Raw genomic sequence first — 15,483 nt, 5'->3', positions numbered from 1 at the left:
GTTATTGTGATTGTTATTATTATTATTATTAAATTTTTATTTTTGTTTTAATTATTATATTTAATTTATTTTTTTGAATATTTTATTTATTTATTTATTATTATTATTATTATTATTATTATTATTATTATTATTATTATTATTATTACTTAAAAAATAAATTAATTAAGCAAAAGAAATTTTATAATTCGAAATTCAAAAAAAAAACTAAAAAAAAAAATTATAATACCAGTTGCACAAAAAGTGCGACTCGACATAGGTACAGTCACACTTTTTGTGTGACTGGTATTTTTTTTTTTAATTTTTTTTAATTTTATTTATATTATTATTATTATTATTATTATTATTATTGTTGTTGTTGTTGTTGTTGTTGTTGTTGTTGTTGTTGTTATTGTTGTTATTATTATTATTATTATTATTATTATTATTATTATTATTATTGTTGTTGTGATTGTTATTATTATTACTATTTAATTTTTATTTTTGTTTTAATTATTATATTTAATTTATTTTATAATAAATAAGAAATTTTAAGTCCAGTAGCAAAGTTGTATTTTTTTAAGTCTAGGGGCAAATTCGTAATTTCATTTGGAGGGTGGTGATAAAATGAAAAAGGTGGCGAAAAATAAAAATTGGTATGTTTAATTGATAATTGTCAAGCACATCCGAGAAGTGGTAAAAGATTTTTATGATGACTTTGCTAAATTTTTGTCAAAGATCGTCCTACATGTTATGAATACGAACAATCTATAAAAAAATAAAAGTGCAGACCATGCAAGACTAGGGTATAATCTTAGTTAGTAACTCAAATGATGCAAAACATCTTACTAGAGAAACTCGTATACATTAATTTTGAAGCTCAATTTGTTTGAGAATTCTTAATAGGGTATTTGACAATTGACTGTTGGCTGTTGGTGGTTGTCTTTTTAAGTTAGTTTGTTTGACCAGTTGAAAATGCTGGCTATTTTTGTTGGCTTTTAAAGCTAGCTGAAGAAGCCAATTGTTTGTGGGAATGTTTGTTAAATTTGAGTTTTGGCTTTTGACTGTATAAAAAAAGACGGCCAACAAGCTAAAAGCCAACAAAAAAAGCTAACTGGAGCAACTTTTCATGTTGGTTTAAGAGCCACCTTTTCAACTACTTTAATAGTCATTTATCAAATATTTTTTCTGATTATTTAACCAATCAATAAGGCAAAAATAAAAAACCAATCAAAAAACTAAGTCAAAAGCCATTAATCAACCACCCCAATATCATCTACAAATCAGATTTATAAAAAAGGTGGACAACGACTGACCAAAGTCCAGTTTTGAAATTTGAAACTTCAAACATTTATTTCTTTTTCTCTTTTTTTTTCCACCAAAAAAAACATACCAGCTGACATCAACTGACCATAGTCCAAATTGAACCGTTCTTTACGATTTTTATTTCCATTTTCAACAATTTTTATCATACAAACCCTCTATATTCTCTCATCATCTTCTCCTAAATTTTCTCTCTCCTTAATTTTCTGTTACCTCCATTTTTCTCTGCTGCGAACGCAACATCGGCTTCTGGAACTCTCTACTTAATTTATAGGGTTTAGAACTGTTTCAAAAAGTGAAATTCAATATGGCAACCATGGAAAGTTTAATTGGACTTGTCAACAAAATTCAAAGAGCTTGTACTGTTCTTGGTGACCACGGCGGTAGTGATTCTTCTTTCTCTTCTCTTTGGGAAGCTCTTCCCTCTGTTGCGGTTGTCGGTGGTCAGGTATTATTTTTTTTGAATAATATTTTCATTTTTTTTGCTGAAATTTTTAATTGATTGTTGTATTTTGTGGAATTTGTTTTTTTTTTCAGAGTTCTGGAAAATCTTCTGTTCTTGAGAGTATTGTTGGCCGTGACTTTCTTCCTCGAGGATCTGGTTTGGTTTTGATTTCTTGATGAAAAATAATTTCGGTTATACTTTTGTGTTGATTAAATTAAGAGAGAATTTCATGCAAGTGTTTTTGATTTTTATTTGTAGGAATTGTGACGAGGCGACCGTTGGTGTTGCAATTGCATAAAACAGAGGATGGTTCGCAAGAGTATGCTGAATTTTTGCACATGCCTAAGCGCCGATTTACTGATTTCTGTATGCCATTCTCATCATTTAACTGTAATTTAGTTTTGTATTGGAGCATGATTGATTTTGGGTAAATTTCTCATTTTATCTTCTTTGTTGATTAAGCTTGGAGTTTGGGAGGTTTTATCAAGTTTGATGAATCTTGAGTGTTATGTGGTTGTTAGCTGTAGTTGTGTTGCATAGAAAGAGATATGTGTTATTAGCGTATAAATTGGTATATTAATATATTAATAAGAAAAATTTACATAGAATGATCCAAGCTTTTCATGATTTTCCTGGAATATCCACCTATCGATTAACCATGAATAATCCCTAGAGTAGACCCGGTCAACGGATGATTTGCGTAACAAGTTTTATTTTTTTAAAAATAAAGATAAACTTAAAATAAAATATCGACAAAAAATATTAAAAAATTTCTGATTTTTTTATTATTCAGAAATTTTTTATGTAAATTTTCAAAATTTTTCTCTCATTGTATATTAATTTTCAATTTACTTTTTGGGTGAATTACCTTCTATTGCAGTTCATTGGATTACCCAAGTTTACTCTAGGCAATTACTGGGATTATTTATGATTAACAAATAGATGTGATTATTATAGGAAAATCATGAAAAAATTGAATTATTCTAGATAATTTTTCCTATTAATAACGATATGACGGATTTAATTTGTAGTGAAAAATGATGAATTATGGATAACATATTGCTATTGATTGATGGATGTGCCAAGTGTCTTGACATTAACGACTCGTTTGGTTAACGGTTTTGATTGGTGGTAATGAGAAGGTTTTGTAGTGTAAACTTTCATGATATGTATCATTTCATTCCCATGGTAATAAAATTTTGATCATAAAAAAATTTTTTGTTCATAATTTTTCATTTAACACATAATACCACATGTTCAAATGGTTATGTAATGGAATGAAATTTTTGAAGAATAAGCATGATCATTAAGTTTATACAGAGATATTCCTACCAAAATTACACTAATTTTCCCATTATCATTCCACCATTTAGTATCGATCAGCAAATGGGCCGTAAGAGGAATACTTGAAGGGAAAAGGCAGTATTTGAAATAAGTTATCCTTTGATGAGTAATGTCCTTCCTGGACTAGAGTTGGCCATACCAGCCAAGGGTTTGATTAAGCTTAATGCCAAATTGCTGATTAAGGAGTCAATGCAATTATCCAAAACCGACTGGCTCGAACAATGGTTCGTTTGCAATTATATTATTATCATTAAGCTAATAGCGTAAAATAACTTAATTTTAATAATTTATAAATTTTTAAGTTCAAATTTCATTAAGATTATTATTAACTTATTATATCAGTTAAACGTTGTTGATTGATTCATTTATTTAATAAATCTTAGAATCTTATGAAATGACCTTTAAGATCAATATGTATAATAACTTATTGGAAAAATTACCTAAAATAATCTAACCTTTTACTGATTTCCCTACAATAATTGTAACTTTTGATTAACCATTAATAATCCAACTAAGAGGTGCTTGCTATAATGCATCAAGGTAACCTCTTATATAACAAGTTGTTTTGCATAAAAAAATTAAAAAGTAAATACAAAACTAAATTATAAAGAAATTTAAATTTTATAAATTAAAATGCGGAATGAAGTGAGTTTATTTTTTGACTGTAACATTTAAATTGTACTCCCTCCGTTCTCTAATGTTCTTCCCATTTGGAATATTCCACCTTAAGGAGAGAGAAATTTAATTAATGTTTTTGACACATTTAGACGATAAAATATATCCATGTGAGATTTCGTTAGATTTTTCTTAATGTATACTTTTTTGTTATGTATTTTTTATAATTTTTTATTATGCATAGTTAGAGATATTGAGTTTTAAAATTTGCATTGAAAACTGTGCAAAAAGTAAATGGGAAGAACAAAAAGAAACGGAGGGAGTAATATTTTTGATTTTCTATTTTTTTCTTTTTTTTCGCAATTAACCTGTAAAAACTGATCACCATTTGGGTAAAATTGTTCTTGGATAGGTGAGCCTAAAATTTGGATTATTTATGGTTAATTAAAAGTTGGAATTTTTGTAGGAAATTCAATAAAAGGTTAGATTATTCTAGATAATTTTTCCTAACTTATAATGATTTAGAAATATTGGCCTTTTTGGATGATTATTTTACTTATTGATTTAAATTATTTCAATTACTCATAAGTTGCAACTTGTTTGAGAAATTAATATTTCGATGAAAACTCTTTTTAACCTTAATAAATATATGAAATACATTATGGTTTTTTTGTATAAATTTCATAACTATTTGAATTTATGTTTATATTACATAAAATAAGTTTAATTAAATCATTAATAATATTTTGATAATTTCCTTGGAAATATGGTGTCGGATTTTAAGAATTGAAAAATGCTTTTATCTAGTGTTTGGGAACTAGTATTTCATTTTAAATTATGGATTTCAATTATGAAATCTAAAAGAAGAATTTGAAAATGACAAGGTTTGGGTTGTTATTCTCAAATTCTCAACTTTAACTACTTTAAAAATAATGGTGGAATTTGATCCAAATCCAAATTCGAAAATTTTTTATTTGCCAAACAATATATTTGAGCCAATTCCAAATTTCCAAATGAAATCATTGTTCCCAAACATGGCATTAATTCTTTTAAGTGATGCTCCAATATAGCACACTGTTATACATGATGTATATTATGTATTGCAAGCAAGTACGTTTAATCCTATGTGAAAATGTTACCCTTATTTTCTAGCAAAGCTTGTTTGTCCCGTGTGGGAGAATAATTCAAATTATGATTGTTATGATGAATTTTTAAGAAAAACGTGTTTATGCCAAATGGTAAAATAAATTTCATGAAGTTGTTTGTACAAAAGTATACATGTTTTGAACATAAAAAGATACTAGGCACATACGTCCTGACTAAAGTTGTGTAGGTGAAGATACATAACAAAATACAAACTTTAATGGGTTACCAAATATAAGGAATTATAATACCAAGTTACCAACCATAACATGTTAAACTTCCAACCTCCATGGATTAAAACATAACTTAAAAAACGACCATCGATATACAAAATGCAAGGTCAATACTAAAATATTTTTTGTTCTAATCAGTTAGACTACAATATATATTGCTTTATCTAATCAGTTTGCTTTGTTATAGAAACTTTTACAATTTGTTTCAGATTTGGATTAATTGTTCAAGACTACAATATATCTTAAAATTTATCTTACATATTGCTTGTATAATTTTGGTTTTGTTTGTTGGTTTTATCTATTTTTTTCAATGCTCAACTCAGTATCACCTGTACTTAAAGCTGAATAAATATCTAGTTCTTTTACACCCTTTACTTCCCTATTCCAGCACGTTATGTGTTTCACAACAATTCTACCAGCTTTGCTTCTCTTAGAATACCCTAATCTAGTATGAATAATACAATTGTTTATCTTTGTCTCTGCATTTGGCATTCGCCTTGATTGTCCAGTCAACTTCTTCAACAATCGTATGAGCAAAATTATTTTAATGGTCCGTACTTTAAGGTTCCACCCTCTAATTCATCATTGTTCATTGATTTCGTTCTTAAACAAGCTTAATTGCATAAGGATATTGTGATTTAGGAGTTTTAGGTTGTAGTGACTACATATTCGACTAGTATGACCTTATATTCTAGGTCGTTATCCTATTATTTATACATTCAAGAAGTAATGAATTTTGGTAGCATTCACTTTATTTCTTGAACTCACCAAATAACTTTCATGCTTTCTATTCCATGAGTTAAAAACTAACAACTTACTATTTTCGTCTCTTTGTAATTGCTATATTTAAGACTACTGTAACTATTGGGAGAACAAAACACAAGTTTAAATTGTGCGGATGGTATTAATGGAGAGAAAAAATGTTTTGAATAAAATTCAAGTGGCCTTTTCGATTATGCAAAAATTTTGTAAAACCAAATGGACAACCTAAAAAAGGAAAGTGTAAAAAATTCAAAGGATGAAGGGAGTATATGCTTGTACAAAATAATATTTCTACAATTTTATTAGGGTTAGGAATTAGGATTAAGGGTATATGGATGAGCTTTAGGGTTTTGGATTTAGAGTATCAGGGAGTTTGGGTCAAAATTTTTTTCATTGGCGAGTCATTGTTGGTTGATGATGGGTCAATTTTGAAAAGTTGGACCCATAAACCTACTTGGTTTCTTGACATAATTTGGTGTCGATGTTAAGGTTGGGATTGGTCAATTTTGAAAAGTTGAATCTAAACAATCAATTTTTATATTTTTAAAGTTGAACGTAATTCTACTTGGTTTCTTAGCCGAACTCCTTGGTTGGGGCTTATTTTTTTTGAGTTGAATCAAGGGTGGCCGCTTTTCACCGAGAACCTGCCCGGTGACCATCTTATCTACTACTATGCAGCTCCCATGTTATTTTGCCTCACCAAGTCTAGTTTGAACTTTTTGAAATTTTAGAAGTTTAGCATACTCATGAATATAGTTACTTTGTTTAGTTGTTAGGATCAATGGGTTTCCTATTATATTTTGTTATCATTCTAAGTCCAACCAATGCTAACACTTTGGTCCAAGCAAAGGTGCTGTGTTGAATGATTTATTTCTTTTTTCATTGTCAGCCTTGGTCCGCAAGGAAATTCAAGATGAAACTGATCGAGTTACTGGGAAGTCCAAAATGATATCGCCTGTTCCGATTCACCTTAGCATTTACTCACCACATGGTAAACTTTTGATTGCTTGCATGATAGTTTTTGTCCCGAGCACAGTCTGTCTCTTGCTTATGTTTCCTAGTGTTGTTGGACTTTCTTCTGATTATTTCTCTCCTTTGTCAGTTGTCAACTTGACGCTTATTGATTTGCCGGGTCTAACTAAGGTCGCTGTAGGTGAGCTTGCCTTCTTTTTATAAGTGCGTATAGTAGCCACTTCATTACTAGCATGTTGCTCAACTAAGTCTTGTCTTTGTTGTTGATAAACGTAGAGGGACAGCCTGAAAGTATTGTGAAGGACATTGAAGACATGGTCCGTTTGTATGTGGAGAAGGTAATTACCTATTCTAGTATGAACTATTTTTCATTGGTCTTCATTTCATCTCAATATTATGATCAATTATTGGCCTCACCCTACAGTTGCAATCTTTATTTTACTTTGTTTGGAAATCTGCTGGCTATCATGCAAGGTGGAAATTTTTATACCTGCAAAGTCCCTAAGGTCTTGATATTAGCAGGGGTGAATTACTTGAAAAAGGATCTAACTTAAATCAGAATTTAATCACCAACCACGCCAGCACGAGTTGACCGACTTCTTAGGCCCATACTCATGTCCTCAGTGACACGATCTTTTCTCTTTGTCCTTTCTCTTTGTTTGTTGTTAGCCATCACCCGTTCATGTTCTCCGCAGCTGTCAACCGCTTCCACAATATACCAAAAATCTCAAAGTCAAACAAAATGATTCACTTTAATTGATCATGTCTACAACCTACCCCTACAAATAGATTTTACCTTAGGTCTCTTAAATTATATTTATCTCCAAGGATTTGTGTTAGAACGGGAAGTGAGGAAAAGTGGGTTGGCTAGGAGGGGAGAGGTGGGAGGGAGGAAACTAATGGGAGGTTGAAAGGTGATAAGGGAGAAAAAGAAACTCTAGGGAGTGAGAGAGGAAAAGTGTGAGGTTTGACTTTTAGAAGTATATGCCAAATATAATGTTTTAGGTATGACTTTTAGAAGTAGAGAGGAATAGTAGTGTACCTTCCTTCAACAGTCCAACTTGATTTTTTTTTTCTGTGTGAATTTGTTTAGTTATTGTTGGTTGATGATGCATTTTCTATGACTGTATAGTGACACTCTTCTTTTACGTGCTATCTATCTACTTTCAATAAATGACAAAGTTTGAATGTATATTTATATTTGCTGTCAAAGTGGTTTGATCTTTCATTTGGAAATGTTTAATCCAGTAGTTTTGGTCATTCTAATGCTAAACACTTTGCTTTGCTAGCCCAATTGCATTATACTAGCAATATCCCCAGCTAATCAAGATATTGCAACATCAGATGCCATTAAACTTGCCAAAGAAGTAGACCCCAATGGTACGTGAATCAGGCTCTTGTGCTTACTTTCATAATATTAACGAAAAACAATTTTTCTAGAAATTTCGATGTTACTCTTTCAGGTGACCGTACCTTTGGTGTTCTTACTAAATTAGATCTTATGGACAAAGGGACAAATGCACTAGAGGTATTTTACTTTTAGCGTTTTCTTTGTTCTTATTTCCCTTCTTTCTTCGGATCTCAATATTTTCAACTCCTGGTAACTTTCAACATTTTTTTAAATGTGCTATCTGGCTATGTTGATATATACCTTCTTTAGTAAACCATTCTAGTTTTGTTGCATTTTTGTGTTAAATTTGAAAAATCTTATTCGAAACATTGTAGTAATGGTTAGCCGTGGCCCCTATGTGGAGTTTGAATTTGTTCCTTTGTTCTTCGTTTTAAGTAGGTACGTGTATATGGTTGTTGAAAATTAATATGAAAGAGGTGGAAGCTTTGTTTATCCATTTTGGATAGTTTTTAAAAGGTTCAACATCTTGAATATTGTAAGTATTAGGATCCACAATCAAAAAGTTGTAACATACTAATTCACATTTTTTTGACCGAGTTAACTATTAGTTAGTGGTTTGAAACTTCTTATCTTTTTAGGGAGTCATCATCCTTATCATCGTACCCAATGTATCCCGATCATAGAAGCTGTTATTAGGGTTTGGGGCGGGATGAAAGGCAGCAAACCATACCCATAAAATGACAAGACAATGCAAGATAATATCAACGTTATTAACATGACCAAAGAAATATAAAAGCAACCATAAAGGGCTGGACAATAAACTAGGTATAAGTGGCATAGGTATAGACGTACATGACTATTCAAGGTCTATGACACAAATACGATGTCCGCAACTAGCTTTATCCCTAGTGGTGTTAAGTTTCTTTTTAGGGGTTAAACTGCAACATTCAAGGTGTTAGTTTCTTTAGTCGTGTTCAGTTGTAGCTTTTCCATTTGCCTTTATATATTTCTAATTTTATACATGTTTATTGTGTGATGCATAACTGGAGCTAGTTCTCTTTATAGGTTCTTGAAGGAAGATCCTATCGACTTCAACAGCCCTGGGTGGGAATAGTGAATCGTTCACAAGCAGAAATCAACAGAAATGTGGATATGATTGCTGCAAGGCACAAGGAGCGTGAGTACTTTGCAACTAGCCCCGACTATTCACACTTAGCTAGCAGAATGGGATCAGAATATCTAGCAAAAATGCTTTCAAAGGTGCAATTCTCTAGGCCATTTTTATCTTGATAAAGTAACAATGAATTGTTTTCTTGGTTTTTTTGCCTTTAATAGTATTAATTTTTCTGTCTTGTTTCAGCATTTGGAGGCAGTAATTAGGGCCCGAATCCCTAGTATTATTTCATTGATAAATAAGAATATTGATGAACTAGAAGCAGAATTGGATCGGCTTGGCAGGCCCATTGGTGTTGATGCAGGGGTGAGCATGTTTTTCAGCATTACGACTCCACAATGCTAACACATGGCATTCTAACTTGTAACTCATGCTGAATTTCAGGCTCAGCTATACACAATCTTGGAACTTTGCCGTGCTTTTGACAAAATTTTCAAGGAGCATTTGGATGGAGGGTAATTCCTTTACTAATTAACAATTGTGTATTGCCAGTTTGCTTTTGCAAAGCATGAGCAGTTAGTTATATTTTGGTAGTTTTTATAAGTTATTATTGCTGCTTGTAATTCTTATTTTATTTCACTGTGAACACTGCTTTCTTCAACTTTATGTGATGAACTTAATAATTTCCACAACCAGACTTTTTTCATGCTTTAATGTTTTTTTAGTAGCTTATGATACTGGTCTCCTCTTGGCTCTTCATGGAATTTTGACTTCATTACTTTGGAAATCAAAATTGTCATCTTAGCTATGTTAGTCGTTAGATTGATCCGGTGGTTAATTTAATTGTTTGGTGATGTTCCTTTGAATTGACCTCTGAGTTTTGTTCTCTGGGCTTTGTACACTGTAATGAACTATAGTAAATGGCTTGTGAAATCATGTACACTTCTTATTTTTGTAAAGTTTTATATGTTCTTTGCTATCAAGGGTCAATGATCAATCAAAAACAACCTCATCACTTCTACAAAGTTTTGCGTTCATCCAATCCCCCGAAATCATTCATAGGTGGAAGCCACTTGATGTTAATGTGGTAATGCGTTGACCGTGGAGAGCTAAGCCCTCCCGCCCCCCGGTTCAATTCCGCAAGGCTCAGTTGCTGAACAACATGGATTTTATATGATCTTTGTTCATGTCTTTCTTGAAGTTTTAGCCTTTAGATATGTTATTCAATTATTTGAGGCTTTTGATATTTGTCATTTTCAGGCGTCCTGGTGGTGATCGTATATATGGAGTTTTTGACAATCAGCTCCCTGCTGCACTAAAAAAGCTCCCGTTTGATCGATATCTTTCTTTACAAAATGTTAAGAAAGTGGTCTCCGAGGCTGATGGCTATCAACCACATCTCATAGCTCCTGAACAAGGTTACCGCCGTCTGATTGAAGGTGCTTTACATTATTTCAGAGGCCCTGCCGAAGCTTCTGTTGATGCTGTAAGCACCATCTGCTGTTAATTTTATCATTTTGTTTCATTGGTTTAAGAGGCTTGGTAAATGAGAACTGGTTAAGTGTTGATGCTGGTTGATGGACTTTAACAGAGATAGTCTAACTTTTTTCGAAATGAAAGGTGGGCTTGTTATATATTTAATCACGAATATCAGCAAAAACAACATTGATGATCCTAGGTGGACCACCATTGCCCCAAACCTTGTCACACGAACTACTAGACGCCCCTTTGGCAAGGTGATGAGCGACTTCGTTAAAGGCCCTATAACAAAAAGAGAAATCTAATAATCAAAAGTAACCAAATTAGCTAAAACATTCTTAACTTGAGCAGTATAATGACTATAGACAGTAGGAGTCTAATCCAATGAAGCTTTAGAATAATTTCTTATTTTATTTAGAGTCTATCTAAGTAACCAAATATAAAAAATAAGGTCTGGAATGTTATCACAAAATTAAACTAAAATAAGCAATATAAATAGATGGGCAAGCGGGAATTTCGATTACTCGTTTCAAATAGTTGAGAATTAAACTGCTTAATTTATGAAAATGGGGTTTCATAAAATAAGTTTTAATTTACTACAGATGATGGTTTTTATGAAATTGCATCCATTCCCGCTTGATTTATATCTGTCTACAAAATTTTTGATGCTATCATTAGCATATTATTTGTTGGCAAGAACACTCGCTGTTTTTCAACATTCACTCATCAGTGACATTAGAATTAGGTGCTTGCTATCTTCTGCTTTCATTTAATATTTTTTTTTCATTTTATAGGTTCACTTTGTATTAAAGGAACTTGTGAGGAAATCAATTGCGGAAACTCAGGTAAGATTTGGATAGAATATGGTCAACTTACTAGTTTCTCTTATTGAGTTAGTGAACTTCTTTTCATTTAATAAACAGGAACTAAAGCGCTTCCCATCTTTGCAAGCTGAACTAGCTGCAGCTTGTTATGCGTCCTTGGAGAGGTTCCGTGATGAAAGCAGGAAGACGGTTATCAGGTTAGTGGAAATGGAAGCTGCATACTTGACTGTGGAATTCTTCAGAAGACTTCCTCAGGAAGCGGAGAAATCTGCAAATCCAGGTGGTCCAAATGCAAATGCCAATGCAAATACAAATGCAAATTTGGATCGATACAATGATGGACATTTCCGAAGAATAGCATCAAATGTCTCATCTTATATACGTATGACATCGGACACACTTAAGAACACCATCCCAAAGGCAACTGTTCATTGTCAAGTAAGAGAAGCCAAACATTCATTGCTCAATCTCTTTTACACGCAAGTTGGCAAGAGAGAGGTAATCAATCACGCTCTCCTGTTGTAAAAATTAATTTGAAGTGTTCACTGCAAATTCATTTGTTGACTCGGCATTTGATACTGATTACTGAGTCATTGGCTGGCTGTAGAGCCTAGAAGTGGGTCAGTAATTTGACCCGAACATGATTTTGACACTTCTCTAAGTAAAACTGGCAGTGGCACCTCAAGGCACACACGAAAACCATACGGACCAAACAGAAATGTTTGTTGTAAAAATTTATTTGAGGTGTTAACTGCAAATTCATTTGTGGTCTTGGCATCTGATACCGAGTCATTGGCTGGCTGAGTGGCATTAGAGCCTAGAAGTGGGTCAGTAATTCGACCTGAACTTGATTTTGACACCTCTCGAAGTAAAATTGGCACCTCAAGGCACACGCGAAAACCATACCGACCAAACTGAAATATCATATTTGACACTAAACATTGTTACACAAAACAAAATTCGATTTGATACGGAAACAAACAAGAAATGAGATAAATTTGGAAAATAAGGATATGAAATTATATCCAATAAGCTAAGATAGGCCATGGTTGTCCAAATATGTCGATCATAAGGAGGAAATATTACCATAACACTAATCATATATCCAAAGTTTTGTATCATGAAAGTAGAACATGACTAAAAACAAAACATCAAAAAAAAAAAAAAGACAAGTTGAAGCAAACAAGAAACGAGAAATGTAGATTCAGTATTTCGAATCACGTTTTCATATTGTTTCAGTTTGAGCAATTTGATACATGGCATGTGTTGTAGTTGTGCGTTTCACGCTTCTATAGACATGAACAGTTGAACACCCACCTCCGCTTTTAGTATGATTCATATTACAAGCAATGTCTAACTGATGAGCATGTGATTCTCTATGCTTTCAGGGAAAACAGCTTGGGCAGATGCTTGACGAAGACCCACAATTAATGGACAGGAGACTACAATGTGCCAAACGGCTTGAATTATACAAGTCCGCAAGGGCTGAGATTGAGGCTGTCTCATGGGGCCGATCATAGTGTGCAGTTAACTGGATGTGTTGGTTTGTGATGTATTATATAGTCATACAATTTAGCTTATTTAAGGTCAAATATATCTCGTTTTATATATGTTGTATTTTGAGCATTCATTTTTCCTGCATCACAGAAGCAGGTTGTTGGATTTGTGTACTGTACCAACAGCATGATCTGAACATGCTTTGTAAATGTCATTATCATATTGCCAGGTGAGTTTTTAACTTACCCTGTTTTTATGGTCACCCTGTGATGCTCGAGACTAGGGTTTTTAATGGGCCGGATAAAGGCCGTGTCGGGCATAAGTAAATATGGTCCGGGTTGTAAAAGTCTGGCCCAACCTAACCCGGTCCATTTTTATTACTAAAATTATTTTAATCCTCATTTATCAATATATAATAATTAAATTATCTATATAATAATTAAATTGAAAAAATATTAATAATCTCTATTGACATTGTCATTTATAATTAAATTATACATTATATTATTTTCAAAGGTCTGTTTTCGATTCTTGTTGAACCCTTTTATAGCCCATTTCATTTTAATTAAAGTAGAACATGTTTTCAACCCGGCCCATTTTCGACCTGGCCAATACAAAGCCCTTCTAAAACGGGCCGGATAAAGGCTCAAAATTGGGGTCTGGCCCATTGAACACCCTTACTCGCGACTCATTCAATTGGTTCGAGATTAAATATGATTGAATTATGTTACTTCTTATAACTTCGACATTTTTTATTCAGCTTTTTGTTAGATTTAGTGAAAATTTGAAACAAATAAGCAAAAAAATATTAAAAAGTCGCATAATAGGCAACTTTTGAAAATGTTTTTCAAATTAAGCACTTTTTCCTATAGCAAGTGAAATTAGAGTTGTAATTATTCGCTGTTATTAACCGAACAAAGAAGGTTGGTCAAAAAAGTCAAAGTCTTTGTTCGCTGTTAGTAACAGCGAACATATATTTTGACCAAGCTTCTTTGTTCGCTATTATTAACAGCGAACAATTACAACTTTAATTTCACTTGCTATTTTTTTGGGTCGTCAATTTTACAAGGCTAGTTTATAGGCTTTTAATTATTAACTTTCCTATTTTTATGGTTATCAACTTTCTATAATTGAATAAAATCACCTTTAATCCCATTATTATCAAATTTTCCAATTTTTTAGGAAATAAAATAGGGAAATTAATTTTAGGTTTTAATTAAAAAATACTAGCAATTAAAAATTTAAAATTTTTTAGGCTTTTAATTATTAAAAAGCTACGGTCGTTAACTTTCTATAATTGAATAAAATCACCCTTAATCCATTATTATTACCAACTTTTCCAGTTTTTTAGGAAATAAATAGGAAAATTAATTTTAGGTTTTAATTAAAATAACTAGGAACTTTAAATCACCCTAAATTTTTAGGAAATAAAATAGGAAAGTTCATAATTAAAAGCCTACAAAAGGCTTGAACCCCAAAAAAATAGCAATTAAAATTTTAGGGTTGTATTTGTTCACTGTTAATAATAGCGAACAAATAAGCTTGGTTAAAATGTTTGTTCGCTGTTACTAACAGCGAACAAAGACTTTGACTTTTTGACCAAGCTTCTTTGTTCGCTGTTAGTAATAACAAGCAACCCCTAATCTGTGCTATGGGAAAAAAGTGCTTAATTTGGGAAATATTTTTAAAAGTTGCTAATTATACGACTTTTTAGTATATTTTTTTTTTATTTGTTTCAAATTTTCAGATTTAATTCAATCTGTTTCGGTCATTTTAGATTAGTTGAGTTCGACTTGGCTTGTATACTTGATCATTACTTTTTAGACTGTTTGATAATCGATGCTAAAATGTAAAAATGAGAATGATTTATAGTGTAAATTTTCATATGTTATGTCATTCTTATGATAATGAAAGTTTAATCATAAAAAAAAATTGTTCACTATTTATCATATAATACCACGTTTTCAAATGAAAATGTATTGAAATGAATTTTGTTAAGGAAATGATATTGATGAAGGATAATAAGCATGACTATTAAACTTGTTAACAGATATTTCTATCAAAATTACATTAATTTTCTATTAATATTTTCATCATTTAGTACCAATTATCAAATAGGTCTTTAGGGTTTTAGTCTAATGTTAAATTTGTATGCTTGATAAAAAAATAATTACATGATTGAGCACACTTTGTTTAAATCATTTAGTACCAATTATACTAATTTTCTATTACTATTCTCATCATTTAATACCGTTATTATATTTGACTATGTTCTAACTTAAATTAAGACTAAATATAAGAGTGATTGATGAATATTATAAAAAAATGAGCTTGTGATCAAAATGAGGGATTAAGTTATTGTTTAAGATAGAATGAAATAAAATACAAATTTTTACTAATAA

The 15,483-nt window shown here is 31.5% G+C and overlaps 1 protein-coding gene across 1 annotated transcript; it reads left to right on the top strand.

Annotated features, from left to right (window-relative positions):
- The first annotated feature begins 1,341 nt into the window (after positions 1-1,341).
- Positions 1,342-13,454, top strand: LOC130810647 (phragmoplastin DRP1E-like). The gene is made up of 15 exons (XM_057676788.1): positions 1,342-1,750; positions 1,840-1,903; positions 2,006-2,113; positions 6,734-6,835; positions 6,947-6,997; positions 7,093-7,154; positions 8,106-8,196; positions 8,280-8,344; positions 9,233-9,427; positions 9,528-9,647; positions 9,726-9,796; positions 10,542-10,767; positions 11,555-11,605; positions 11,684-12,082; positions 12,973-13,454. Exons 1-15 carry the CDS (start codon positions 1,610-1,612, stop codon positions 13,102-13,104), a joined length of 1,878 nt encoding a protein of 625 aa, XP_057532771.1. The 5' UTR covers positions 1,342-1,609; the 3' UTR covers positions 13,105-13,454.
- Positions 13,455-15,483: the final 2,029 nt, after the last annotated feature.

Source organism: Amaranthus tricolor, chromosome 4, assembly GCF_026212465.1.
Source record: "Amaranthus tricolor cultivar Red isolate AtriRed21 chromosome 4, ASM2621246v1, whole genome shotgun sequence".
Lineage (NCBI taxonomy): Eukaryota > Viridiplantae > Streptophyta > Magnoliopsida > Caryophyllales > Amaranthaceae > Amaranthus > Amaranthus tricolor.
The sequence above is the reverse complement of the archived record's forward strand: the minus strand, read 5'-3'. Positions and strand labels throughout refer to the sequence as shown.

Bases quoted from the DNA above. Each gene is read 5' to 3' on its own strand.
- LOC130810647 (XM_057676788.1), top strand. From the start codon at position 1,610: ATGGCAACCATGGAAAGTTTAATTGGACTTGTCAACAAAATTCAAAGA. The intron at 6,836-6,946 runs GTAAACTTTTGA...CTCCTTTGTCAG, and splicing joins TAGCATTTACTCACCACATG to TTGTCAACTTGACGCTTATT. The intron at 8,345-9,232 runs GTATTTTACTTT...TTCTCTTTATAG, and splicing joins AAGGGACAAATGCACTAGAG to GTTCTTGAAGGAAGATCCTA.